The sequence below is a fragment of the Ptychodera flava genome, chromosome 6 (genome assembly GCF_041260155.1).
Source record: "Ptychodera flava strain L36383 chromosome 6, AS_Pfla_20210202, whole genome shotgun sequence".
Classification (NCBI taxonomy): domain Eukaryota; kingdom Metazoa; phylum Hemichordata; class Enteropneusta; family Ptychoderidae; genus Ptychodera; species Ptychodera flava.
The window spans coordinates 20,442,818-20,469,857 of record NC_091933.1 but is presented as its reverse complement, the minus strand read 5'-3'; the positions used below and the strand labels follow the sequence as shown (position 1 = coordinate 20,469,857).

The window sequence follows — 27,040 nt, the reverse complement described above, 5'->3', positions numbered from 1 at the left end:
TGACGGATGTGATTCAAATGGATAAACATTCAAATGACATTAACAAAGCACGCATGATTTGTCAATCATCGAAATTCAGCTAAAACTGCGAACAAAATGACTGTTTTCATGAATGTCAAACGTTAAGACTTTCAGTGACTTGTTATGAAAGTGTACAGTTAAGGTATTTCAGGATTGCAGATTTTTATGGCTTTTTTTTACAACCTTTACTGTGTAAGCAGTTGTTAAACAGGGAAGTGTTTACATTGAGTGCAGTTAACCCCTACAGTACATGCAGTAGTAGTCATGCCATCTCCGGGAGTCACGAGTTATTTTGGACAATAATGTCGATTGGTATCGATTCTGATTGTTTGTTGGAAATGTAGTTAACATAATGAAGTTGTGGTAAAAAACTGCAACCTGGTTCAACAATCTACAAGTAGTTTGTGGACGACTCGTGGGAAAAGAATCTCAACATGCACATATACTTATACACATGCAGATGGAGGGGCACATACATACACACCTAGAAATACATTTGCTTGGTGCTGTGCACAAAACCAGACTGTATTTTATAAATGTGAAACAGAAGGTGTTTGAAGGTCGATAAACTCTGTGTATCACCTTGGCTCATGCGTCTGCATGTCTCTGGGTATCATGAGCCTAGGCATGTGTATAGATGTGCAATGTGAACTTCTGCAAACATACACCGTCACACTCAATAGAGGTAAATGTATCATAAGAATAAGTGACAATTTCAAACTTCACTTGCAGATGGCGGGAAATCCTATTAAAACTCACTATGATGCCATGGCATAGACATGATACAGTACTTTGATGTAGAAAATGAGTGAATTTGCAATGCAATGTTGTAGGTATCTGCCATATGAATATTTAGAAAAATTTTCAAATGAAAATTTTATTGTCTCCCAACAAATACCGGCCCTGAAGCTCTGTGAGAGTGATTGGCTGGCTGTAAACCATGTGAATTTAGGATTACATGGTCAAAAGGTCATGCAAAGAGACCGACCCAGTGGTCCAGTACTGCAAAGGTTGTGTTTTATGGGGCATTTTAATCGCGTGTGAAATGACATATTGCCTGATTTGCATGGATCCTGCTTCATAAACAAGATCAAAATTTTGTTGAAAAGTTGCTGGATATGCTAAGACGTTTCCCTGATGAAATTTTTATTTTCGTATGTACACGCACAAAATTTGAGTGATTGACCGAATCTTGAAAAAGCAGTAACTAACGTAGAAAAATTAGGTGAGTGAAGTCCAACTTGTGTCCTTCAAAAGGTGTATAATCAACGAGGAGAACAACTTTACTGTTTTCTTTAGTATGTCATGTGACCTACAGGTCAGTGTCTTGGTTTTTAGTGAAGCAGTGTGGTATAGGCTCTTGTACACCGTCTTGATCATCTGGTTTGATAATGGTACCGGACGTTGTAAATTCAAAATGAAATTTGCCACATTTCTCTAGCCACTCGCTTTTAATGTTTATTTTACATCAAAAGCGTACTTAAACTTCAAGTGAAAGTTGGAAAAAATTCTCCTTAGGTATGAATGTATCAGGTTCGTTCAAGTGGCAAGCATGAAGTAGCTGTAAAAGGGACATGATGCAGAGAATAGCCAACTTGCACAAGCCTTAGTGGACTATCTAGAAAACCTGTTTTTTAACCCTCTGAGTACCAAACGCAGATTTTGTCACCTTTATAAAATATGACCCAGTCAAATTTTTTTTCAGATTTTCCCAAAATTTTGATCAAAAGCTGTAGCCATTGGAAAGTGATGTCCATTTGGTCCAAAATTATCAAAAAAATTGCAGAGAAATTCATAAAAATTGGTAAGATGTTGCAACAAAATTTTGGTGGGGGAAAAGGACAGCCCTCAAAAGGTTAACCCTTTATCTGATAGACTTTGGTATATCCTTTGTATTTCAAACAGGTTTTGTCGACTGTTTTCCAGGTTTCCTTAATGCAAGGATTTTTGTTAGGTTTCTTCTGGTTTTGGTATGTGCTGCAAAAGTGAAAGACTTAAAGACCCGAATTTCTTGAATGAAACTTTCAACCATTTTCTCACAAAATAAAGAATAAAAATCAGGGGTCACCGAACAAAATTTAGTACTAGAGAAACAAATTACCCAACTGATATTTGAAATTCAAAATGGCTGCGATCCCAGTGTTAATTCTATGAGGAAATGTAAGATATTTGATTTACATGAAACTAAGACTGTAAAAAATTTTCTTACTCCAGGAGCTTTTAAATGAGACCCCACAAGCACCAGATAAGGATTAGAAAAATTTGACAGTCCGAATATCTGTCCCTGAGGCATAATCTACCATAAGCATTGCAGAATTCTGCAGTGAATGTCTACAGATGAAAATGAATACTAAAACAAAAATCCAGTGGTAAAGCATATGAAATTGGGGAGAAAAAAAATATATCAATGTAGTTTGGGCTGTCAACTGTCAGATAGCTTCATGTGACTTTCACAAGGTGTTTGAACAGTTTGAGATCAATCATTTTTTTTTTCCTGTTGATTTTTATCTTACAGGTAAAAGTGGACTTATCACAGACTGGTACAAGTGTAGGCAAGACGGACTGCAGGATCGGCTCATTTGTAATTTATAACTATGCCCGCTTATCGACGCTGTTTGCTCATTACAAAGAGGCAAGCAAGCAAGGTAGGCAGAGTGTCTCAAGTGTTTGCTCATAAAAGATTGAGAGTAAGCAGTGTGAAGTCTTTTCAGCATACATGTAGATGTGCTCAGATTATGGCTCCATATTATTGTTTTTGAAGTGTTTTTTTTTTCTCCCGCGTCTTAATCCATCCGTAAAAAAACCAACAACCTATCACTGCATTCCTTTCTACGGCTGAAGCTGCTGATAGCATTTTATGTTTTGTGTGTGCATTAAGATTGGAGACAGAGCTTGCGGCAATCCTACCCGTCAAGTAGCAGAATGTGATCTCAGTTCTGTTTGTACACATTTTATCATTCAATTGTCACTTGTAGCCAAAGCTTTTTTTTCAATTTTAAACCATGTTGTTTTAACCCTACAACCTCATGAAAAATGATGAGATCTCGAGCTAACCTGATAAAAGCTTCAGAAAATACGCCATAACAAGCACCTCTGATTTATTTCATTTTGACGGAAACTGGAGCATTGTACCACATTTTTTTCAAAAAAGGTGCTATATGAACCCATTTTGTTGAATGTAACAACCTACAATATGGAGGTATAGGAATCGTCATATTATTCACATGTATTTCTTTTTTCAGTGGTCTCACCAGAATAACTGTAAATTCAAAACCCACAAACAGTAAACTTGGCTGTTTCCAGTATGGAGGTTTTGGGAGAGAATGTAACTTGAACCAACTTAGGTTCAGTCTGTACTAGCATGATAATTTCCACTGTGATCTCAACTTCATCGGAAAAGGTGGTTTCAGCGAAAGCTTTCCAGCCCGTGCAACATTCTGTGTCATTTGTTTAGATAAACACATTATCAGTGAGATTCACCCCTTTCCTTTCAGAAGATCTGTGGTTGAAGTAACATGAGATATGACTGCATATAGTCATTGCTTTGATTTCACCGCTATGAAATCTGTCCCCGCATGTCCCCATCTTTGATAAACAATTTCTCACCCTCACCTATCACCCTCCCCCTACCTAGGTGTTTATCCCGACCTGCCAGATGTTGCTGATGTTGATTTCACGTTGCTAAGAGAGGAAGAAGAATGGCAGTTACTATTGCATTACATCCTACCCTATCCTAGCCTGGTGAAAGAGACCATCGCCGGCCCTGGCGGTCAACATGAGCCCTCTAGCAGTCCACACGCAAAGATCCAAACTCATAGAGTAAGTCTGCAACTTTTTGTACACTTTTGACCAAAAACTGAGACATTCTTATGAAATTTCATGCAGGCTAAACCATTGACTAAGCAACAGATCCAAGTTCATGACAGGGCTTTTACCTTTGTCCATGCGCAGTTATAGTCTACCGGAATCTAATTATTTCAATATCGAATGACTGCCCAATTTTTCAGTTATTTCATTACCTTCAGCTGCGTACTTCACATATGTATTTGGTGTTATTTTCTTTCGTCATCAAGGGTTGTCCAAGTTCAAAAGTTTGATTATATTGTAGGTCACTCTTAACACTGAATTTAAACCGAAAAGGCATACAATATGGACAAATGAATAGACAAACATAGAGCATAAGTTCAGTATTTATGTGCACAGTAAGTTCGTGCATTTTACCATTAATAAGTATTTCTGAGGAATCTGTGGTCATGGAACACTTCAGGGATAATGGTTGATTATGTTGTTTTAGATTGAATTTACTCACACTATTCAAAGTTCTTCAAAGTTGTGGGCATATGCAGTGAAGAAAACCATGTGACAGGATGGTGTGAATTGATATATTTCCTCATTGAGTGACTGAAATGTACTTTTCTGACAATTTAATTCATTCTTCTTGTAGTATATTTTACCCTTAACTTCAAAAAGGTTTTAGTATATATTTCATCCTGCCCATGGCATGGCGTCCCAATAGAGATCCCATCCAGTGATTTCTACGCTTACCTACAGAAACACTTTCAGTGTCAAAACAGTTATCTTGTTAATTTTATCAGCACATTTTACACGGTGTCCACTGCATAGATGCCTTTCTGCATCTTCTAATAACCAACCATCCTTCTGTTGGATTGTTTCCATCCCCAGGCAATGCCATCACTAGCAGATTATTATTTTGTGTAACGTTGTTTTTGGACAACTTTTTCAGCACTGATCTGTCTAAACATTCTCCGGTTTCTTCATTTCTTCAGGACTCATTTTCTCAGCAAGAAAACGGTGCACAAACCTCACTAGATTTCTTGAATTATAGCGTGCTTGATTTACAGTGCAGTGCAAACAGCAAACAAGTAAAAAACAAACAAACCACATGTAGGGTTTCAGCATTCACATCAGTTATACAATAATATCCCCCACAAAGTAGAGTGCAGCATCACCTGATAATAACAGTATTTTTAGTTCAGTCCAAAAAAAGCGTCCAAGCACTAAGGGGAGAAAGTGGTCAGTGTGTGATGGTTTTGTAAACTGTGTAAAGGTGAGTGCTCCTTGTACCGAAAGTAAATGATGAAGTGGAGTTGTTGAAGAGCTCTCATCATTGATGCCCCAAGTAGGAGAACCCCCATCAAACGTCACATGACAATTTTTTCACGCGCGAGTCTCATTCTTCATGGTGAAAGTACGATAAACATCAGCTGTACCAGCAATTGTTAATTTCCCTTTCTATCGATGGCAGGCCGACTCTTGATAAGTGAACTTTTTCATTGTGTCATCACATTCTTCTGATAACAAAGTTTGCTTTGTGTGAAGGCAGTGGAAACAAAATCGACTGTGGTTTGAGATTTATTGTGCACAGTATCTATCTATTGTCATATTTCATGAGACAGCCTGGTTGATGGATTGGATGTGGGCACAATCAAAGATGTCTCTTTTGTGGTATTTGCGGCTATGTACCGAAGGGGTATGTCACAATGTCGATATTTTGGTGAAAGAAAGAGGGGCGGTGGTGCGGTCTCAGTGTGCTCAGCACTATCAGCCAAGGAGCTTGCAAACAAATTTGACAGGCTACAGGCAGAACGATGGAATATGGAATGATTCACAGAATGATCAAACAAGTATTGCTGACACTTGAGATCACTCAAAAGTAGATAATTTCAGCGGAGTTCATCATATTTTGATAAGAAAGCCACTTAAAAATGAAAAGTGCTTCTGATTCAAGCCTCTCAAGATAAACCTCGTGATGTTGCAGACTTGCACCGAGCTGTACGAAAAACATGTCTTGGCATGCACATACATTTAGCTGGATTTTCTATATGATCATTTATGGGTTCATATTACTGATTTTTAACTTCCCTCATCTGACTGTAAATGCTGTGTGTCATTTCCAACTATTAAGAAAGTTTTCTATTCATAAAAGAAAAATTTTTTATCATCGCATAATAGTCGTGAGCGCATTCCTGTTCGAAGTCACGATGCATATCAGACTTCCTCCTTATGATCACCATCAAGGCATGTTCATAAATTGTTGTAATATTCAAGTAACTCTGAGCTGTGCAATGAATTTAGCCTTCAAAATGACCAACCCCAAGCTTACTAGCTGTACCAGAGCAAAGAAAGATGAACTATTTGGATATCTTTTTAATCTAAATCATTTTCAATTGTCGGGCCATCTCACGCCTACATAGCAGATGTTATCTCTCAGTGGAAAATTCTGATGTGTCTGTTCACGTGAATTTGCCACATTGGAGTCTGACATATGATATCTCTATCATGGTATTTCATAGAAATACCTCCACGTCGAGCCAATGGTATTTCTTGTATTCTATAATGACAGGGAAACGAGTGTGTTGTGTTCTAATAAGTGGAAATCTCATTGTATTTTTCAGAACGACAAAAAAATCTGTCACATATTGTGATAACATATCTGAAGTCCAATCATAACAAAATTTGATAAGACAAGAACTTTACAATGTAAAACAACACAACACTTGCAAATGCTCAGCTACTTATTAGAAAGCACAGCTTCAGGGATATGCCAGTGGCTGCTGACAGATTTTGTCAAAATCACCAACTCACAAATGGATACCACCAAGGAAATTTTAAGTGTGCATTTTATGTGCCACAGAAAGTATCAACGCAAGAAAGGCAGCCACCATCTACTGTATCATAGAAAGAATTGTTGGCTTCAAACATGATAATCATGCAAAAGCAATGAACTTACGAGTTTTGTCCCCAAGATGAAAAGTGAGTAGTACTTGGTTTTGCAAGTTTTGTTGTAGAGGGCGCCCTTGATGATGTTTCAGCTACAGAAAAAGGCTCACACTCTTAAATATTACTGTGAATGGATGGGTTGATCTATTTGAAAAGTACATAAAACTCCTAAAATAAATAAATAGTCTATCATTTTGTCCTTGTCATGAAAATACGTCATTTGAATTTGAAAATGGTTGCCATTTTGAACCACAGTATCCAACTTATGAATGGCAGGCAATCTGATTGCCCAATCACACACATGAACGGTGGACCCCAAATCTCTTAGTGCAGTTTCTAGCATCCTGTGAATGTTCTGTCCTTTCTTTGTTCCCAAGAAAGCTAGGTCAAAATCATTCACATGTTTACTTCCCAGGAAAATCAGGCTCTGCAACACTTTACCAAAAATTTGGTGAAAATTTTGCAGTGCATGCAGCCCAAGCACAAAAAAAAATGGTCAAACCCTTTCAACCAATTGTAACAGCACTCCACCTTGCCCTGAGTGGGAGTTAGAGTAACTGGGGATTATGAAAGGAATCTGTACTGCGTATGATTTGTGGTTTGATGCAAGTTAGTTATGTTCTTCTAGTGTCATTTGCTAGACTTAAGTCCGGCGCCAGGATTCTTTCGGAATGCTTACACATCAAAGCAAGCTCACACTTGCATCACCTATCAGTCAGCGTGATTGGTTACTGAATTGGATGAAAGTCCACCATGACATGACAGAACAGGTCGTGTGATTGGTCAATGCAACAGACCCTAGGTAATGTTGCCCAGAGGGTACTTTCTACCACATTGCCACAAGATGGAAGCCAAGCGGCGCTGGCAAACAACCGCAGGGGTCAGGTGTGAAGACTCATTTTTACTGCTTCAGCAGTAGAGTCATCATGCTGCAGGACAACAGAGTGCTGATTTGGGGAAAAAATCACTACCAGTCATTGTCTGTATTATTGAACAGAGCTACATGACTTCATGTTGCTTGAAATTTGAGGACAATTTGATCAGAAATGTTCGACGAAACTTCTGACAAGACATAATGTCACGTACGTTTGTGCATGGTCAAGCACATCCACTCACCCAAGCTCATGGGCTAGTAGTTTTTATGACCCAGGCATAGAGATTTTTTGCGTCTGCCATCCCCATATATTCATGCATTATTCACATTCAGCCAGTGAACAAACTGTTGGGAGCTATTGAAGTGGGCTTGCAGAGACTGAGGGTCTGTGATTTTACTTGATCTGAAAATGATCTGTTGACCCACACAATAGAAGAATGTAGACAGCTTGCAAGGGGGAAAAACTCAACATTTCATGGCAGTGTCAAGTCAGTATTAAATACATATAGAATCACAATGGTCATGATTCACCGCAAAGTGATAATAAATTCTTGAATTGCAAGTAGTACCTTGCAGATATCTTTTGAAACCAATTTTTTTCTCAGTTAGATTTATGGGATCAGCTGATCTGTGCGATTTTAAGAGAAAGTTTTATGTCTGGTTAAATGTTTAGATTTCTTTGAGTTACCGATGCCGCGGTTTGCTTGTTTTCACTGCACTGGATTCTTACCAGTTTCAAAGTGACACTTGAAACATTTAACTGCGGCCTCTCAAAAGATTTTTACTATCTATTCAACTGGGGATGGTGTGGCGTGACACTCATTGTGTGGTTTGCGTTCGACATTCTTCAATGTAGGGCACTGTTCTGAACATGCCACAAAATGAAACATGTCTTTCTATCAGACCATAATCTCCAGCATAGAAACTTTGACTTCACTAGACGTGGATACCATCTCCAGAGGCTGCTGGGAGCACCACTCGGCGCCAGCCGGGTCCTTGCAATGTTGCATCATGGGAAAGAATGTGAATGGTCACCCTATGTTGGTTGCCATTGCTACAACACAGCTGATTCCAAAAAACAAGCAAGGCACATATCTCGATGCAAACTGTAGCGCAGTTTCCATGACATTCGCATCCTATATCGCATCGTTTTAAGGCATGCATGTCACCTATTAGCAACAGTAGCACTCCCGTCAATGAATTAGATTACAATATGTAGTCCCATAAAGCTTTTCAAAAAAATTAGGACACACAGCCCTCCTACCTGTACTTGACATAGTTTTACCTTTGACCCTCACAGCTGTTCCTTGTTCTACTTATGACCCCATGGCTATTCATTGTACAGAGAGGGAGATATTGTAACATCATACGGCCTGAATAACGTTTGCTTTTACAGAGTGTATATCCCTATGATTTAAATTCATTTGAAAATGAATCAATGACAATTTCAACATGTTGAAGAAAAGAAGCCTTCAAGATATCTTCATTGCCATTTACTAGAAGCTATACCGTATACCTCTACGATATATTCCTCATTTTGCTAATAGACATATCTTTGTTCCGGGTGTTCTCAGTGATTTCAACACAAACAATTGTATGGCCAATAGGTTGTGTAGGAAAATGCTACACTTGACAACATAGGTATTTTGTAACATGCATGGCTGTTTCTTTGCTGTACAATGAATATACATGTCCAGTATGCTTGTTGAATACTCTGACTGCTACATAAATGTTCACAAGTCACATCATAGCAACATAGACATGTTCACACTCATCAACATATGCCTCCACTTACAAATTGATCCAAAACTGACTTGTATACCAGTAACAGACATTGACTGACTCGATGTTTCATTTTCTCACTTTTTTTGTTTTCGATTAGATCTGTAATTTTCTAGTCAACCTGAGTCAAGATTTCAGCTCATACTATGGCAGAGTCCACGTTCTGACGGTGAGTTTATCACTAAATTTTTGTTCACCTTACTCACAAAAGTATAAGACAGAGAGGTAATTTGTCATGATATGATAGATCTGTATTTTCTTTGCACAGGAGGTAATGGTGATAAATCGTAGCACTCATAGCAGCTCATTGAATGCACATTCAAATGTATTCAAATGTGCAGTCATGGAGATTTATGAACTTGTAAAGGTCTGTAACCTCCATCAGGAGTCAAAAAGCTAACATTGTAACAGTGATTTCTTGATGAATTCATCCATAAGAACATGGAGGATTACGAAGGGCTTGTAAGGTAGTAAGGGCCTCGAAAGTGAAAGACTTAAACATTTGCCAAAACTTTCCCCAATCATACTTTCAGCCATTCTCTTAGTGAAGCAAGAAAAAAATCACGGGTCGCTGTGTGAAGTTTGGTACTAGAGAAACAAATTACCGTACATTTCAAAATGGCCACCATCCCTGAGAAAAAATAAAATTTTATATTTTCAAAGAACCAAGTCTGTGAAAATTTTTCTGACTTCAAAGGCTTTAAAATGAGCCCCCCTCCCCCAAGCAGTAGCCCAGAAAAAGTAAAAAAAACTTTGAGGGTCTGAATATCTGTTTGAGAGCGCTTTCTACCTGAAATCCAATCATGGCCACTGTAAACCAATCAAGCTAGTGATTTGGACCTAATTTGCTGCAGTTCCTGTGTTTTCTTATCCCTTCTTACATATTTGGAAAGTAAAGGTTTTAACTCTGTTTCAGTAAGCTTTGCGAGTGTAAACAGTCTTGATACTGATTAAAGTGTTTTGTCAGAATCCAATGAACATTAGCTCTTGCAAAGTTTACTATGGCCGTGAAGGTCAAATACCTTGTGAACTATGGCTGACTGTAGACGAAATTGCTACCTTCTACCTCTTTGTGTCTCAATATACCCATGCCACTCACCTATCAAAAACAAAAGGTTTCCTGCAAAACTCAACGACAGACAGATAGATGTAAACCAGAAATGATTGGCAATAAAACCATAAATACAAACCCAAGGAGCATGTGTTTTCTCATGTTTCACACTCCATTATGTTGGGTGTACATATCTGTAAGCATGCTTTGTGTGTGTACAGTGGTAGTTCTACAATGGCCTTGTCATCATGTCGTAAAATCTGGCATTTCATAACGTGATATAGATCGTACAATGTATGTATGATCCATAGCGTTTATAGAATCACATTCTGCCCGAATCCCTATATGACTGACACAGAGATCTCATACAGTAAGATTTTTTATCATCTTCAAACCTGCCAGCTATGCTACCCACAATGACATTAATTGTCAAAGAAATCGGAATTAATCCACATGGAAGTGGCTTGGAAAGAAGCTTGTCAAATATAGAGATTTTTCCAAGTCAAGTTTCTGAAATAATCTCTTTATCTTACTATCCATAACCCCAAGGCCTATCCAAAAGTAGCACAAGCATGTGAATCAATGAATCAAAAAGGTGTACTTCAAATACGTTTTTGAAATTATCTGACGAAATGTTGAAATGTGAAGTGCCAAAGTTTGGAAATCATTCATTTTCTGACGTATCTTGGTCAAAGGCCATTGAAGGTCAGTCTGCCATAATTTCACTCCTTCAGAAACCCGGGTGTTATCAGTTAGTTCTGCATTTTTTATGACAAAATGATACATTACTTTGCGATTGTAAGATTTCTCAATGTTATTGTAACTCAAACTGTGAATAAGATATAATGTCATACCGTCATATTCACGTAGGTTAGTTTTAACATGGAGGTAGTACCACTACTGCCTCCAGGGTTGCAAGGCCATATGTAACTGCAATCATTTCGGAAACTTTTAAAGCAAAACTTGTAAATCTTCAAGGCCAAGCAAATATTTTAGACCTCAGCTGTTAAAAACTGTTCTTGTCTTTCATTTTGGATGATGAATTTTTTTTTTACTGAAAATTTTAAAAAATTTGCAAAATCACAACATTTTATAAAAAAATTAGCAAATCAGTGCAACACAGAAAATGAACAGGATGAAAAAGTGTAAGATTGTTGGCTTTTGGTGAAAACAGACCTTGAGTGTGTCCTGTGATAAGGAGACTGATTTGCAAGGTAAACTATGAAGAGTGTACAGATCACAAGATGTTTGACCTTCATAGTGTAGCAGTGCTATGCTTACAAAAAACTGAAAAAAATCTAGTGCCATACAATTTAGATTCTATAACTTTGGTATGATTAAATTTGTACCAAACTATTGATATTGATTGTGCCCAAATTCATCTGTTTATGAAATCAGTGCTTCAACTTCTAGCACTGGTGTCTGTCACAAAGTTTGTGCCCGTGAACTCTTTCCTGACTTCAGCAACTTGCCATCATCCAAAGTTTTACTATTAATTCCCTTTTTCCTCATCAAATATAATATAATGGAAAAAAATCATTCCCTCCAATGCAGTATATTCATTATCAAGAATGCATTTTATGTACATGCAGTACTTGTATCAAAGCTTGAAGCTAACACATAAAACCACACTGCCCTTTGTTACTCTCCTGGCGTTCATGTTGTACTTCAGATCGTTACCATGCAGGAATCCCTGACTAGATTTCGTCTAAGCCATAGGTCAATAATGACTCTTTTATTTTATTATACTTGGAAGGACCTTGCACTGAGGCCAGTGTACACTAACCACAAAATGTGAACAGTTCACCCCATCTAACGAAACGCTTTTCAACTCACGAATCTGTCCAATTCAATTATTCATTAATTGTCACCTTCTTCATACAACACACATGCCTATTAATTTCCTTTCACCTTTGTAATCTTTAAATATCTTCTTCCATGAAAATGAATCTACCGTACTTTGCATAATCAGGCTTCTCTGACCCTTTTACTTCAAATATCTGATTAACTAAACTTTCTGAAGTTTGACCTCAAAGTATTCTTCAATTTACTGCAGTGATTGATTTTGTCCGAATATCATTATTCAATACAGCAGGAAAGTGTGACACAATTATTTAGAACATGGCTTCTGTGTGAGGCATTCAAATAGTTTTTGTAAATTTAATTGAAAGATTCGTGTTGATCGTATTCATTGGAAATGGAAATGTTGACTACAGAGATGGTTCATTGAAAAGCACAGATACTACCAGTATTATAGACAGATCGGAAGACTGTAAGTGTTAGTGCATTGAAAGTTTGACCTGACTTTTGGGCCACTGATATTTGAATGCTTTGCAATTGTTACGTCCAAATTTTCACCTGAGTTTTTGCCCTTGAGTTTAACACAACTATACAAAAACTGTTAGATTACATTTCATTCACGATAATTTTTTTCTGAATCTGAAACCGAAAGTGAATCTTACTCACCTCTGGGAGTTTCAAAAGGTTTCCAGATGTTGGAGCAGGTACTTGTTTGTACCATGTGTAGAGTAGATTGTTCCAGAGTGCTAAAGCACAGAGTGTGTACACCAACTGTCACCTTGCCGCCAAGACTAACTTCCTCTACACTGATCTTCAATCTCACTCCCTTAGGACAAACACACAGGGGGGAGAGGATGTGGTATTTCCCAAAAGATAAGAGAGACTGATTTGACCTTGAAAGTTCAGCTTGTTAGGAAAGTGTTACCAAGGTGCGTTAGTGAGATTGTTACCGTGGTTTCCTACACATAGAAGGGATGTATTCAATACCAGAAGTGAAATTTCTATATTTGGACTCCGTCAGAGGAAACATTAACAATATACAATCCAGTCAGGGCCACGCTCTGCCATGTGCCTCTAATTGTCCAATATTATGTCAATCCATGCTCCAATTTTAAAGAGCGTGAGCTTCACTATCTTGTCTGACCATACACCACGTGAAAATGTTGAACAATGTGATCACGCCACTATCACGTCAGCTATGAGACACAATTCAGCAATGTTGTGAACATATGAACCCAGACGAAAATCAGTCAAATTAAAACTTGTCCTCAATAAGTTAGATAATATCTAACTTATTTAATATCTAACTTATTGAGGACAAGTTTTAATTTGACTGATTTAAATCTGTCTGTGCTATGTTTTCCAGCATCTAAAACAAAGGAACATTGTTATGCATTGGTTTCTTTTGTGGAAATAACTTTTCAAATTGAATTGAACAGTTATCGGCAAGAATTAATATTTATCGTCACTTTTGAAATAAAAAGTGTTGAATCAATGAATAGAAATTGTGAAAATTAATTTCTTTTATTAGTCACAGAAACCAAGGTCACATGGAGTAGTAACACAAGGACATGCTGTCATTAGATTCCTCTAGCTATTGTTAATTATCTTTATTTGCTCCTCCCCATTCCAATCACCTGATGTGATGGACATTCTAGAATTTTGAATAGTAATTAATATCGTCACATCCTATTACAAATAGCATGAGCTAAAAAAGTATAACTGCAATACTCAACTACAACCATGAGCCTAACGTTAACATCTGTTAATTGGTAATTTGGAATACATGTGCATGCATTTTTAGCTACTATAGACTGTAGTCTATAGAAGCTATTGGGACGGGTATCCGTCCCGTGTCAGTCTGTATGTATGTATGTCCGTATGTATGTATGTATGTATGTCTCCATTTGTGAGAATGTCCTTCCACCAAAATATATTGAGAACCACAGATTTGATATTTGTTCTGTAGATGCAAAATTATGGCAAATTATCTTCTCGTCTTGTGATATTTTTGAAAATATGCAAATTAGCTACAAAAAAGGGTGTTTTTGGTAAAAATCTTCTGCTTCATAACCACTGGTCAGACAGCTTTGATATTTGGTATACAGGTCCCTAGGGATAACCTGACTTAGATTTTTACAAATTGAGATGAAATATGCAAATCTGTATTTTTAAGGAATTTTTTAGTCATTTTTGGTCAAAAATTTATTTCATCAAAATCACTTGTCTTACAGCTTTGATATTTGGTATACAGATTCATAGGGATGATCAAAATATGATATATTTAAATCTACAATTTTGTATTTTTTGGCAATTTTTGTCACTTATTGTCAAAAATATTATTTCTCAAAAGTGCTCATCTGGTGGCTTTTAAATTTGGTATACAGGTTCCTACAAATGAACTAAATATGATATATTGAAATTGTGATGAAATCTGCAATTTTGTATTTTTGGCGTAATTTTTGCCATTTTTGGTCAAAAAATTTGTTTCTCTGAAACTACTTGTCTGATACCTTTGATGTTTGGTATATAGATTCCTAGGGGTCGTCTGCCATATTGAAATTTGATGAAATCTTCAATTTTTGTATTTTGACAGCTAATTTTGCCATTTTTGGTCAGGCCATCCTGAAATGAGCTATCAAATATATCCACCTGCATCATCAACATATGTGTCACAAAAAGTTATTCTCTACATACATAGCGGAGCTCAGTCGACTGTTAGGTCGCTTGTTTTTCAAAACCGCTGGTCAGGCAGCTTTAATATTTGGTATACAGATCCCTAGGATGACCTTATTAGTGAGATAATTTCATACGGTCAGGGATTACTTAATTTTGTATCCATGTCTATAGTAGCTTCAGGGACATTGGCCCTATGTTTTTACTTTTGCTGTAATATTGACATTTTATTTTTTGCTTATGCTCAGTGTCTTATACCACAAAAACTCATTGAAAATCTTGTTCATTTTGCCCATCACTCAGCCAGACAGGGCGACGATAACAATCAACTTAATTTGAACTCTGAAGATGATTCCCAATCTAGCGACAAAAAACCATGCTTTCTGAAACATTTTAGTAAATTTTTGCTTCTTTTGTTACGCATGTGGCATCTTCATGGAGTGTGCACACTTCCTGTGAATTATAAACTGACAGCAAAAAGAGACTCCCTGCTTGCCACACAGTTGCGGTATTCAGTCAGTACTACCGGAACATCATCCGTAGAAAAAATCCAGACCGAAGTGAATTACACTGAGGCAAAACTGAGGAAGAGATGAGAAGTACTTTGATTGACACTGTGTTTAAGATGTTGTGTGTTTCTGTTGTAATGTGAGAGTAGTGGATGTAGAGTAGTAAGTTTGACCTCTGATACAGACATCCTTCCTTCCTACATTCTCAATCTGTCGACTAGAACATGACTAAGTCGCAGCAGACTTCATTGTAGTAAAGCACCGACCAATCACCGAGAGGGTTTGTGCTGTGATGCCTTGCAAGGTCATAGGTCACACGGAATCTGATTGGTCCATTTCCCAACATGCCAGTAGCCTACTCACCAGACTGTGTAAACAGGCCACAACCAGGGATATTTCTTGCAAAGTCTCCCTCATTACACCATGTAATGTGCCGATTATGTTCCGTGAAAAGTATGATCAAAAAATATTTCGAAACACAGGGTCCACATAGGGTCATGCTTGTAAAACCAAGACACTATTTAAGTAAATTTATTGTGCTTGCCCTAACAAATCTATTATAAAAAGAACATTAAAAAAAATTATCAAATTATTGATAGTAAGTCAGTGAGTGGGCTCTGTGGTGCAGTTGTTAATTCAAATGATTTTGTTGGATGGAGTTTGTACGGGTGACTCCCATACCAGGCCTAGACCTGTCCTTTGTTTGTACTGCTCGAGTGTATTTGGGGTATTTTTTTGTTGGCAGTCAATTGTTCTGCAGTGTGTCACTGATACCAGCTGATAGAGATCTTCACATGGAGATACCCTAGATGGACAAACAGATATTGGCAATGAATCGTTGAAAATGAATGAATAACTTGTCAATTGGAGAAGTGTATAATGCTGCTAGACAGCTTGTTGGAATGTTTTTAGAGCAACTTTATTGACCTCATGTTGGTGAGATGTTCTTGTCCTGAAGATCTTGGAGAAAGGTGTATTAGAATTTATGACCAAACACAATTAGTTAGTTGAAAAGATGGATATTTTTACCATGATGAAATATTGAAGTACTAATCTGTAGACAGTGTAGTGTGTTTTAAAACAACAGTATGTTCATGCCCAACCAGTCCAGCACTCTGCTTCCATTTTCATGAGCTTTGACATCATATCTACACAAATTATAGAAGTCTTTCTTTAGTTCTGATAGCATAATCTAGCTGGTATCATTGAACTCTGCGTTCCAGTTTGTCCGGATGCCACATCTCTCAAGTCTCATTCATGTGCCCAAAATGTAGCTGTAAATTGATTGATTTAATGGCTACAATCATGAGGTCTTACTCAGATTTTTAAAATCAGACATTGCACGTTAGGCACCTATGGAATACTCTGTTCTTCATGCTCAGCCATGTCCATGACCAATATTTTCTGTCCACTTATTTCATGATTTTTTTTCTTTTTTTGGCTCAAACAACTAAAAAGACGACATCAGGGAGGAATCAAATATTGTGATTAATTCTTTTGTGCAATTGGTTTCCCAAGGTTTTACAACAAAGCTCTCCGCTGTTTCTGTGAATGGATGGTTTGACAGTATGCGTCACTTCCCCATAGCATAATGCATTATGTGTAAGCAAAATCTTTTTTGCTGGAGATTTCAAAGAAGTCCCATGCATTTCATGGGCATGAAATTTTGCATCTTGGCTGTGCCCATCAAGAAATAAACATCTTTATTGCAGATCGCCCTTGTCAAAAGAGTTGTGTTTGCTAGAACAGTTGGAAAAAACAACTGATACGTGATGTGTGTCTTGCGCATTTTGACTATTCAAATTTTTGTATCAAATTTTTACAAAATGTCAGAATATCCCTGATTAATGTTTCATGCATACAGTGCACAAATCTGTAACTTTCTATACCTCAATTGACACTCATCAGGTTGGGGTTTTTCCCCCAAGAATGTGAAGCCCCCCCCCCCCCCCCCCCCCCCCACTCTTTGTAAAATCTCCACATCTGTCTTACAACAGAGACCTGACCTTCCAAGTCCTAAAATCAGCATTAGTCACAATGTCATAAAAAAAAAAACAACACTGCAAATATTTTAGCTGACGTTTCATTCTTTGCCTCCGTGTTGACAATTGCTATCTGAAATTATGGCAGGCGATATTTAACGGGTGACACTTTTCCCCCCTGTTTAACAAATCAAATGCGAAACGAGGCCCGACAGCAGTATAAATCATCTCCTATTTTTAAATATAACAAGAGCTCTTGAAAAGATTGAGTGTGTTTTCTGTGTAGAAAGAGTAAATCTGTCAGTTTTAATTCCTCTGGATAGATAATTACCATGGTGTTGTCTCAGTCACAAACACGCAATCAATATGAGTTGCCTTGTGTGCATTCTCCCCATCCTAATCTCATATACAATGACAGGTGAATGTGTCCTTGTCTCTTACAAACCGGCAGCCACCACTGGGTTTGTTTTTTCATTCTTCAAGTTATGCAACTCTTAGATACATGATACGCTGTAGTTAGACTCACTCGGGTTCAGACTTGTCCCAGTCAAGCTCAACGTGCACGCTCTGGAATATTTCAGAAATTGCTCAGTTCGGTTATTTCCTGTCATTTTTATTTCATGAAACTCTATGAAAGTCCAATACAATATATTTTCTTAGCAAGCCATGGAAGAAAGAAAAAAAAATATGATAAGACAGAAAGTAAATTAAATTTTGCCTGGGACCTAACTTTCACAAGGAGTAATGCAATACCTTGTAAAGACGAACAACGCATCAAATTCCACTCCTCCTCTCATCACCACAAAAGAACGCAGCCTCAGGGGAAATGATCGTACCCCTAACCCTTAGCAATGGCAATGCTGTCAAAAAATGAAAATCTGTGTTACTAATATTTTATTTTCTGTGTCTCTGTTCCATTGACAGGAGGCCCGAGCACATTTACTACCTACCATATTTGCAAGGCTGTATCTGTTGAAGTGTGTTCAACAAGTGATGAAGAACGCACTGAGGCTTCTCAACATCACACCACTGGAGCAAGTGTAATGCATCTCACAGTCCAGCTCTGGATTCCTGATAAATTAATTCGGCATTTGTTGTTTTCCAGTGGAGTTTATCGTCTTTTTATCAAGTTGTGTGTTGTTTGACGTCTAGTCTGCCAATGACATTTCATAAAACGCCACCAATGCAAGTCCAAAAGAACATGTGCATGTTGCAAGCAGTATTTTTGATACTTCAAAATAAGAATTGGCATTGAATGCATGATATCAAATCAAATTGAACAGGTGGAAGATGGCTATAAAGACCACAAATGGTGTAAGCAGTGACTGTGTGAACTCTAATTTGTATTGTTCTGATAAAGATCTATCGAGATCCTCTGTATAGATGGTCAGTCTTATGATGTGAATGGCGAACGTTCTTTGTAACAAAATCACAAAAAAGTGTGTTTTTAAGGACAGCTGATTGTAAAACTATGAATGTGTGTTTCTTGAAATCTCTGAGAGAATGGTTCAGTTTCATATTGTCAAGATCCAGCCAGTGGAATAGAAGGTGGTATGTTATACTGAAATAGGTCAGTGCTTTTCCTGTACAAATGCTCAGAAAAACATCTTATGTACTTTGGACCATTTGAAAGACTTGTGAAGATTTTTCAACAGTGTTCCACGGCACTAATTTGAACATGAACATTGACTATGTAGCACAATCTTCCCATCCCAGTAACCATCTGTGAAAATTATCACAATATCCTTGAGGGGATTATGTCAAATTTGGCTACATTACAAATCAATTGAGATAAAAATTTCAATAATCTTGTCAAATCTGGTTGAGTAAAGATGATATCCAGGGTGTGCAGCTTTGATAGACTACACCACAGTCCGTCCACCACTGTGTATTACCCCCCCCCCCCCCTTGGTCAAACAAAACGTCATCAAAATAGACAGAACATGTAACTATTTCATTTCCTCCACACTACAGTCATTTGTTGGGACAATTCCATTATATTGTTAAATGATTTTATAATCTCTCACATCCAACATTTCCTAACTGCCTTTACACAGCATTGTTTTTCACTGAAAGCCGAAGGTACACTCTCTCAGCATGGCTATACTCACACTGACATGCAGATGTTTTCACACAGTTCATCGGTGTATTATATATCACCTAGCATGGATATAGGTTTGACAATTACATTGGCTGCTGCGGACGGAAATTCAGACAAATTTTCTTTTCACACTTTTGTGTATTCCTGCAGTTCAGTGTCCGATCCCTCACCATGAGAATTTGATCATTTCAGTCATCACGTGGATGGTAAACAAAAGTACCAATCTCACCAATCATGTAAATGTAATTTCCAAATGTCTTGTAAAAACATTTTGGACCATCAGCCAAATTGGCACAGACACAGCCACTGTTCGGAAGACACCAATGTCATTATGACTTTCAACATTAAAACTGCATCATGGGGAACAATCTAATGAAAACTGGGATGACCAGTTATGTTGTGCTTTTTTTTCAGTTTGCCTTCTATGGAATATGTAATGTCTGATGTTACTGAAAAGATATATTTTTATGATATTTATATTGAACCCAGTAATATATTTTGCTATTTGAGGAATTAAAACTTGCATCTGTAAAGAACTTTATGTGTAGTAGTGTGCCCACTGAAAGTGGAAATCATTTTGTTGTTTAATCCTGTTTTCAAATTATTACCTCTTCTCCATTCAAAAAAGGAGTTCAAATGAGGCATTAAAGTTAGAGAAGTTGTGAGACGTCTACTACTGTCATCTTAATTTCATCACTCTCAGAAACAACTGAATGGATGATTAAATAAAAATGTACCAATGCAGATGTATGAACAGAGAGCGTGAATTGTATTACCTAGAGAGAATCCAGCAACCCGCTGCTTGCTACGATTGCGACCTTGTAGAGCCGTGATGCAGAACAAATTAATATCGGAGAACATTGAAATTGTCGCTAGAGGGCGCTCTATCAGGTTGCATCTGAGCGACCAGTAGACCAATTACCAATCAGGGGCCTGACCATGGACTTTTAATTATACGCATATTGAATGGCTGTGACGGTAACAGCATACTTTATATTGCCTAAGGGTCTGAGAGTTGCCCATGAACAGTTTCTTTCAAGAGGCCATAGGCCAAGGGAGATACTAATGCAGGGTTACTCTACGCCAACTAATGGAACGTTTGGATGATCCCTGCATGTTAGGTGAAAGTATCATTTCAGTAAACACAGGATGAGATTAAATGTAGACTCATGGCAGACAAATAAATTGTTAACAATATCACTTTACTTTGTCGTAGAGATTAAAATCATTGAATCACCTGATACTACAATGACAATTCCACTCTCCTCTTTACTAAAAATATCTTTTTTCTCACTTGTTCTTTCATGAATTCGACCATATTCACATTTCTCCCTGCTTTTATTCTACGGACGATACAAGAAACACTAAAATCTGAATATGGAGGCGCTGTGGTGAAAATACTTATAAAAGAGGGCGCTGTCACAATTTTCTGTTTCGGACGAAGAGGTGATTGGTAGCAAAATTCGACTTTAGCATATGTTAGAGTGTAACAGTTTCAATTGTTTAGTATGATGGAAGGCGGTCTTATTTTGCATATATATTCGGTCGAAAATAGTCTATAAGGTTATTGCCAAAAGTCCCATTATTTTTATTCATTTTCTTGCATTAAAACTTCAACGGACAAAATCATCAAAATTTGATGGAAAATGGGCCTTGCTTGACTCAGTTCTGCAAGTTAGGAGTTTTGAATCGCCAAATAGACGAGGCTAGATTAATATACTCTTTCAGTACAGTCGTCGAACTGCACTCAAAGGTCGTATGGGACCCATGCGACCACTATAAACACTGTATCCAAGGCACGACGGTGATTGATGAAAGTTCAAACTTGTCTGTCATAATCTACATAGTATAATTTAAATGTTGCAGCTATGATGATGAAGCACATCTAAATATCGTGCACGAAATACATTGGAAGCAAGGAACTCACACAGGCGCAGTTCCAACGACTGTTTCCCTTTAAAACAAATGTCTGCATGAAAGTAAGTGAAACATTTTGCCTGGGAGCGTTGGAACCACACACACCTCGCTCGAACTACACACATGACCTTTGATGACGATAATGCTTCAGAAATAAAAGGTCAAGGCAGCTTTCCATATTGCCAGCAGGTGATATTTAACTGGTTTTAAATGATATTTCTATTATCACGAGCATATATCATATTTCATTTACAGTTACAAACACGATTGGAACTAATTTGGGATAATTGGATATTCATATTTTTTAAATTTCTCAAATGTGCTAGATGCCATATACCTGACTGTTACAATATTACAAATAACTCATAAAAACAAGTGTGTGACTTAAAAAGAGAAGCAGATGAGCTTACATTTGCATGTTAAAACGGCCTTACTTTACCATTCAATTATCCCAAATTAGTTCTAATCGTGTTAGTATACGTACCTTCTTGGGTACACAAAGGTTTATCACCCCTGCGTTAAAAATAATACCTGTGATCTTTCAAATCTCTAGAGCCTCTGGATATTTTGGAACACAGACCCTTGAGAGAAACCCATGAATCAAGATTTTTGCGGTAGATTTAATTTCAGTGTCTAGTCCCGATATATCTTCAGAGAAGTCACAAATTAGCGAAAAAAGTCGATCGCACGCAGTTGTTTTTAATCCGTGACAAATTGCGGCCAGTCTAAGTGAGACAATTATACTCCATATATAAAGTACTTCAACATCCTTTATATCTTCTTGCTTTATAGTCTTTCCAATAATTCATATGCAAACGGACCCATTCTCTAGAGTGTGATATGAAAAAGAAGGGAAATGACATGTAAAATGTCTTACTTTTTACATCTTCCATAAGTAAATTGTCCAATCTAACTATCATATGTCTATAGACCCTTTCAGAATGACGAAATGCGTCCAACCCTCTTAAAAACTAGCATACTCCATATTCCAAAAGCTACCAGAGACCTACCGAGTTTATGCCTTCTTCGAAGTTCATAATGCATAAGCAATAAGTTAGTCTGCCCTCTAGAGTCTGAAGGTGCAAACTGAAGGCGGTGCTCACTGTACGCGTTAAATTAACATTATTGGCGGGATATTAATTATAACTTGCGTCACCGTCCCATGATTTATGCAAAGATTCTATTTAGATCATTTTTGGAGGGATATTTTTTTTCTGGTGGGATCTCATAACGATCGCAAATAAATAAATTGCACGAATCTGCACGTTTTTTCCGCCCATCAGTCTGATTCATTTGGTTTGCTGGACAGTTATATCAGAGCAACTGATGTCGTTTCTTTTGCAACACCAGATTTCATTGCAGACAACATCAAAGCTTGTCTAAAAAGTCTTCATTTTGCAACACTGTTCGAAATTCTGTATTTGCCGCGCCGTCGGGTAGCCTCAAAGCCTTACCGCTTTCAATCCATTATGTGTCGGCATAACTTTGTGACTGTGTTTTAAATTTACGAATCTTTCCTTTGGTTCATCATTGGTCATGAGATAGGCGCTTACAAGAAGCATTGCCACGACAAATTTTAAAACTCTAATCTGATTGGACAAAAGTCATTTTTAAGGCGGGGCTAAGTACTGAACCAAGTCTGTTGATCGTCGACAGCACTATTTTCCACCAAGTTAAGCTTGTGGACGGTTCGGTGAGGCTACCCGACGGCGCGGAAACTAGTACTGCATAGTGAAGGTTCAAAATCATGGAGATGGAAAAACTAATTTCAGTGGATGAGACCAGGTCTCTACTCAAGTCTGGAAAGAGTCACCGCGATATAAGTGTTTTATTACAATCAAGATATGGAAGCAATTATGGCGTTTCGAAAGGAGTGTGCGACGATTTTGCGACAAGTACAACATACATCGTCGTACGCGCGACGAATTGGATGCGGAAGTTTCCAAGGCTGTATCTGAAGTTGGGCCATCGTATGGAAGGAAAACTATGTCCGGCCTCCTTCGTGCAAGAGGTATACGTGAAGGAAGATACAGAATTCAAGAGAGTCTGAAGCGTGTCAACCCAACCTACCACAACCGACGACGAAATGATACAGTGAGACAGTTAAACCCAGTACCCTATTTTTCCCCGTATCATGGACACAAACTTCATGTCGACCAAAACGAAAAGTTGGTGTATTTTGGAGTTACCCACGTTCTGTTTTCCGATGGTTATAGCCGGAAAATTGTCGCACATGTAACAATGCCAGTGAAAAACCCTATTATAATATACAACGCCTATAGAGATCTAATGTTAAAAGAAGGACTATGGATATGGTTCGAGTGGATATGGGGCGAGAGTTTTGCTTAGTTTTGTTCATCCAATCGTATTTAAAACAGTACAGGACGAACAAAATTTGCCCACCATATATACAAAGCCGATCAGCGAACAACCTACCCGCTGAAAGAAAGTGGCCTGAAGTAAATCAACGCTTCAACTACGTAATCAAAGGAGCTCTTATTGAGATGCAACGACGAATGCTGGTTAATATGATGGATGATACTCATAAATTCTGTGTGTCATTTATATCATGTGCTGTTGCTGACGTTGGAATGAAGCGCATGGTCGCTGCTTGGAACCATCACCCTCTTGAAGGTATGCACTTTTTTATTAATTAATTAATTAATTAATTAATTAATTAATTAATTAATTAATTAATGTATATATGTATGTATGTATGTATGTATGTATGTGTGTATGTCTGTCTGTCTATGTATATGTATGTGTGTATATATATATGTATGTATGTATGCATGTATGTATGTGTATGTATGTATGTATGTATGTATGTATGTATGATAATGTATGTATGTATGTATGTGTGTGTATTTATGTATGTATATGTATGTACATTTTTTTACATTTTAATAACTTTATTGTAGCCTTATTCGAAAGTAAGATCATCGGCTTGGAGTACAATAAAGTGTATGCAAAACAAAACAAACTACATTAATACAGACATATACGATATGGAAAAATACATACACAGCATAAGACAAAATGAGGGTTCATATATAAACATTTATCACGAGGCAGCAGTAGTACAGCAGGACTAGTTATTTTGTGGTTACAATGTGTTCCCTTATTTTAAATGCATTATGAATTTGCTTGTTTCTATTACGGTTTCTTTATTTCTTGACCTGAGAATAGTAATCAATTTTTCTTTGTCATTAACTGCAACAGTATCTGGATTGATATTGAGTTTGTTGTATGTATGTATGTATGTATGTATGTATGTATGTATGTATGTATGTATGTATGTATGTATGTATGTGTGTATGTGTGTGTATGTGTGTGTGTATATGTATGTATGTATGTATGTGTATGTATGTATGTATGTATGTATGTATGTATGTATGTATGTGTGTGTATGTATGTATGCATACATGCATGTATGTATGTATGTGTGTGTATTAATGTATGTATGGATGTGTGTATATTAATGTATGTATGGATGTGTGTGTATTAATGAATGTATGTATGTGTGTGTGTATTTATGTATTCACGTATGTATGTATGTATGTGTGTGTGTATATATGTATGTATGTCTGTCTGTATGTATGTATGTATGTATGTATGGGTATGTATGTATGGAAAAAAAACATGGTTGGACAATTGCTACTTTTGTGAGTGGATATGTTTGCCTATGTATACCCCTATGTATTACATTTTTATCAGTGTCAAGATGTGCTGGTTTAATTATGATCTCATTGTTCTGTTTCTCTATTAATAGGACTCAGAGTGACTATTATAAGAATATTGAAAATTTCATTTCATTCATTGCAAAATTCAATTCATACAAAAGTTCAAAAGTTCATTCATATTCAATTTCAAATATTACAAAATTTATTTATAAATTTCAAAATATGTTAAATACAAAATTTATTACAAATTTCAAAGTTCAATTTCATGCAAATATTCATTCATTCATTCATACAAAATTAAATTTCGTTTCATTCATTTATATTGAATTTCAAATATTACAAAATTTATTTACATGTAATAGATATACTTACATTATTGTGTTTATTTTTATTTTAGGATGGCAGTCAAGAATTCCTGAAAATCTTGCAGGTACAGGTAATCGTGTATCAAACGTACCAGCCAATGTTGTTCCCACTGTTGATGAAGCCATTCAATTATATGAGCAATCAGGTGGGAATCTCACCCGTTACAGTTATTTTGGTGTCGATCCACTGTCTACAAGTGAAGATAAAGTGAAAGAACGAGAACAGCGATTTCGTCAAGTCAATATGACATTTGAAGACATATTTAGCAGACTGGCAAATGGAGATAATGCACCTTTTGAGCATGCAGTTTTAACATTTATAGATATTACCAGGGACTTAGCCTGAAAAAATGATGGATTATGGCTGTACACAAAATAATGAACGAGATGAACATTTGAGAAGGTTCTCCTTGCCTCATTATATTTCTAATCAGTATATATGTATATATATTTGACTATTGAACAAAGAAAGCATGAAATGAGCTCAAACCATTCATGACTGGTACAAGTTGGCAAAGTTGACATTTTACATGGACAAGAACAGTAATTTAATACACCAGAGCATGTCAAGAATATTAAGTTTTCCTGGTTACATTTGGGGTCATGAACTTTATATTCACTGTAGCTTTCATTTTTTCTCTTGTAAACTCTTCATTGAAATGATACTTACAATAAAGAGTATGGTTACTTAACATGTCAATAATGATCGCTTCATAATCGTGTCATAACTTTGAAATATCATTTTTATAGAATAAAGTTGTGGTTGATAAACCATACATGTATTACAATTTAAGCTAAAAAATGACAAAGAAAACCATTTCTTCTGTTGTGATTAAAACCTAGTGCAATAAGGTCTAATATCGGGTTGGTTTGTCACGTGGTGATTATGTTAATGGACCAAACATACATACATCACATCACATCACATCACTCACAATCACACCAAGCTCATTAGTATGCACTGTACTAATGAGCTTGATGTGATTGTTTACGAATGTATTACACATGTAACTTCTGTGTGTACTGTTAGCTGGACTAGTGGAAACAAAGCAGACCTGATTGGTAGTGGCAATAAGCTTGCTAGGTCAAGCACTGATGGGGTAAAACAACAGGTAGTATTTAAAGAAATAACACATAACATAGTACCCTTTTCCAAATTTACTTATTAGGATTGAAATTCATGACTCCTTCGGCCTATGCCAAAATGCTAGATTTGAGAGAATTTAACTAGATCATCCATTGCCAATATAAAAGATTTGTCTGGTGAGCCTAGCTATAACTCATGGCTGTGATATTTGGTTTATCAAAATGCATTAATTTTATCCAGTACTTTGCATGCTTTCTTTTAGGTTTGACATTGGATTTATGCAAATATTTTCAAAACATGGTGACATCTCTGCCTTGGTTTAATCAGCATTGATGTACGGAAAACTAGTTATTCCTTGTTGCTGTTTTAGCATCACAACGTCCTGTATATGATTTGTTTGCAGTATTTCTGGATGGCCTAGGGTCCTGGCCTTAGACTGCGCCCTCTAGGG

At 37.0% G+C, this 27,040-nt stretch overlaps 2 protein-coding genes and 1 long non-coding RNA gene across 3 annotated transcripts in view; 2 read left to right on the top strand and 1 right to left on the bottom strand.

Annotated features, from left to right (window-relative positions):
- LOC139135105 (Kruppel-like factor 1) overlaps positions 1–13,230 on the bottom strand; it is a 54,728-nt gene extending 41,498 nt beyond the window's left edge. Inside the window, exon 1 of the mRNA XM_070702344.1 lies at positions 12,936–13,230. Coding sequence (XP_070558445.1) covers positions 12,936–12,990 — 55 coding nt within the window. The 5' untranslated portion in view covers positions 12,991–13,230. The remainder of the gene's footprint in view (positions 1–12,935) is intronic.
- LOC139135106 (DALR anticodon-binding domain-containing protein 3-like) overlaps positions 1–20,210 on the top strand; it is a 56,679-nt gene extending 36,469 nt beyond the window's left edge. Inside the window, exons 7-10 of the mRNA XM_070702345.1 lie at positions 2,537–2,666; positions 3,656–3,840; positions 9,519–9,587; positions 18,361–20,210. Of these exons, the coding sequence (XP_070558446.1) occupies positions 2,537–2,666; positions 3,656–3,840; positions 9,519–9,587; positions 18,361–18,480 (504 nt within the window). The 3' untranslated portion in view covers positions 18,481–20,210. The remainder of the gene's footprint in view (positions 1–2,536; positions 2,667–3,655; positions 3,841–9,518; positions 9,588–18,360) is intronic.
- A 3,558-nt stretch (positions 20,211–23,768) lies between these two features.
- LOC139135104 (uncharacterized) lies at positions 23,769–26,205 on the top strand. Its single transcript, XR_011552932.1, has 2 exons — positions 23,769–24,088; positions 25,535–26,205. It is a non-coding gene; the product is annotated as an uncharacterized lncRNA (long non-coding RNA).
- Positions 26,206–27,040: the final 835 nt, after the last annotated feature.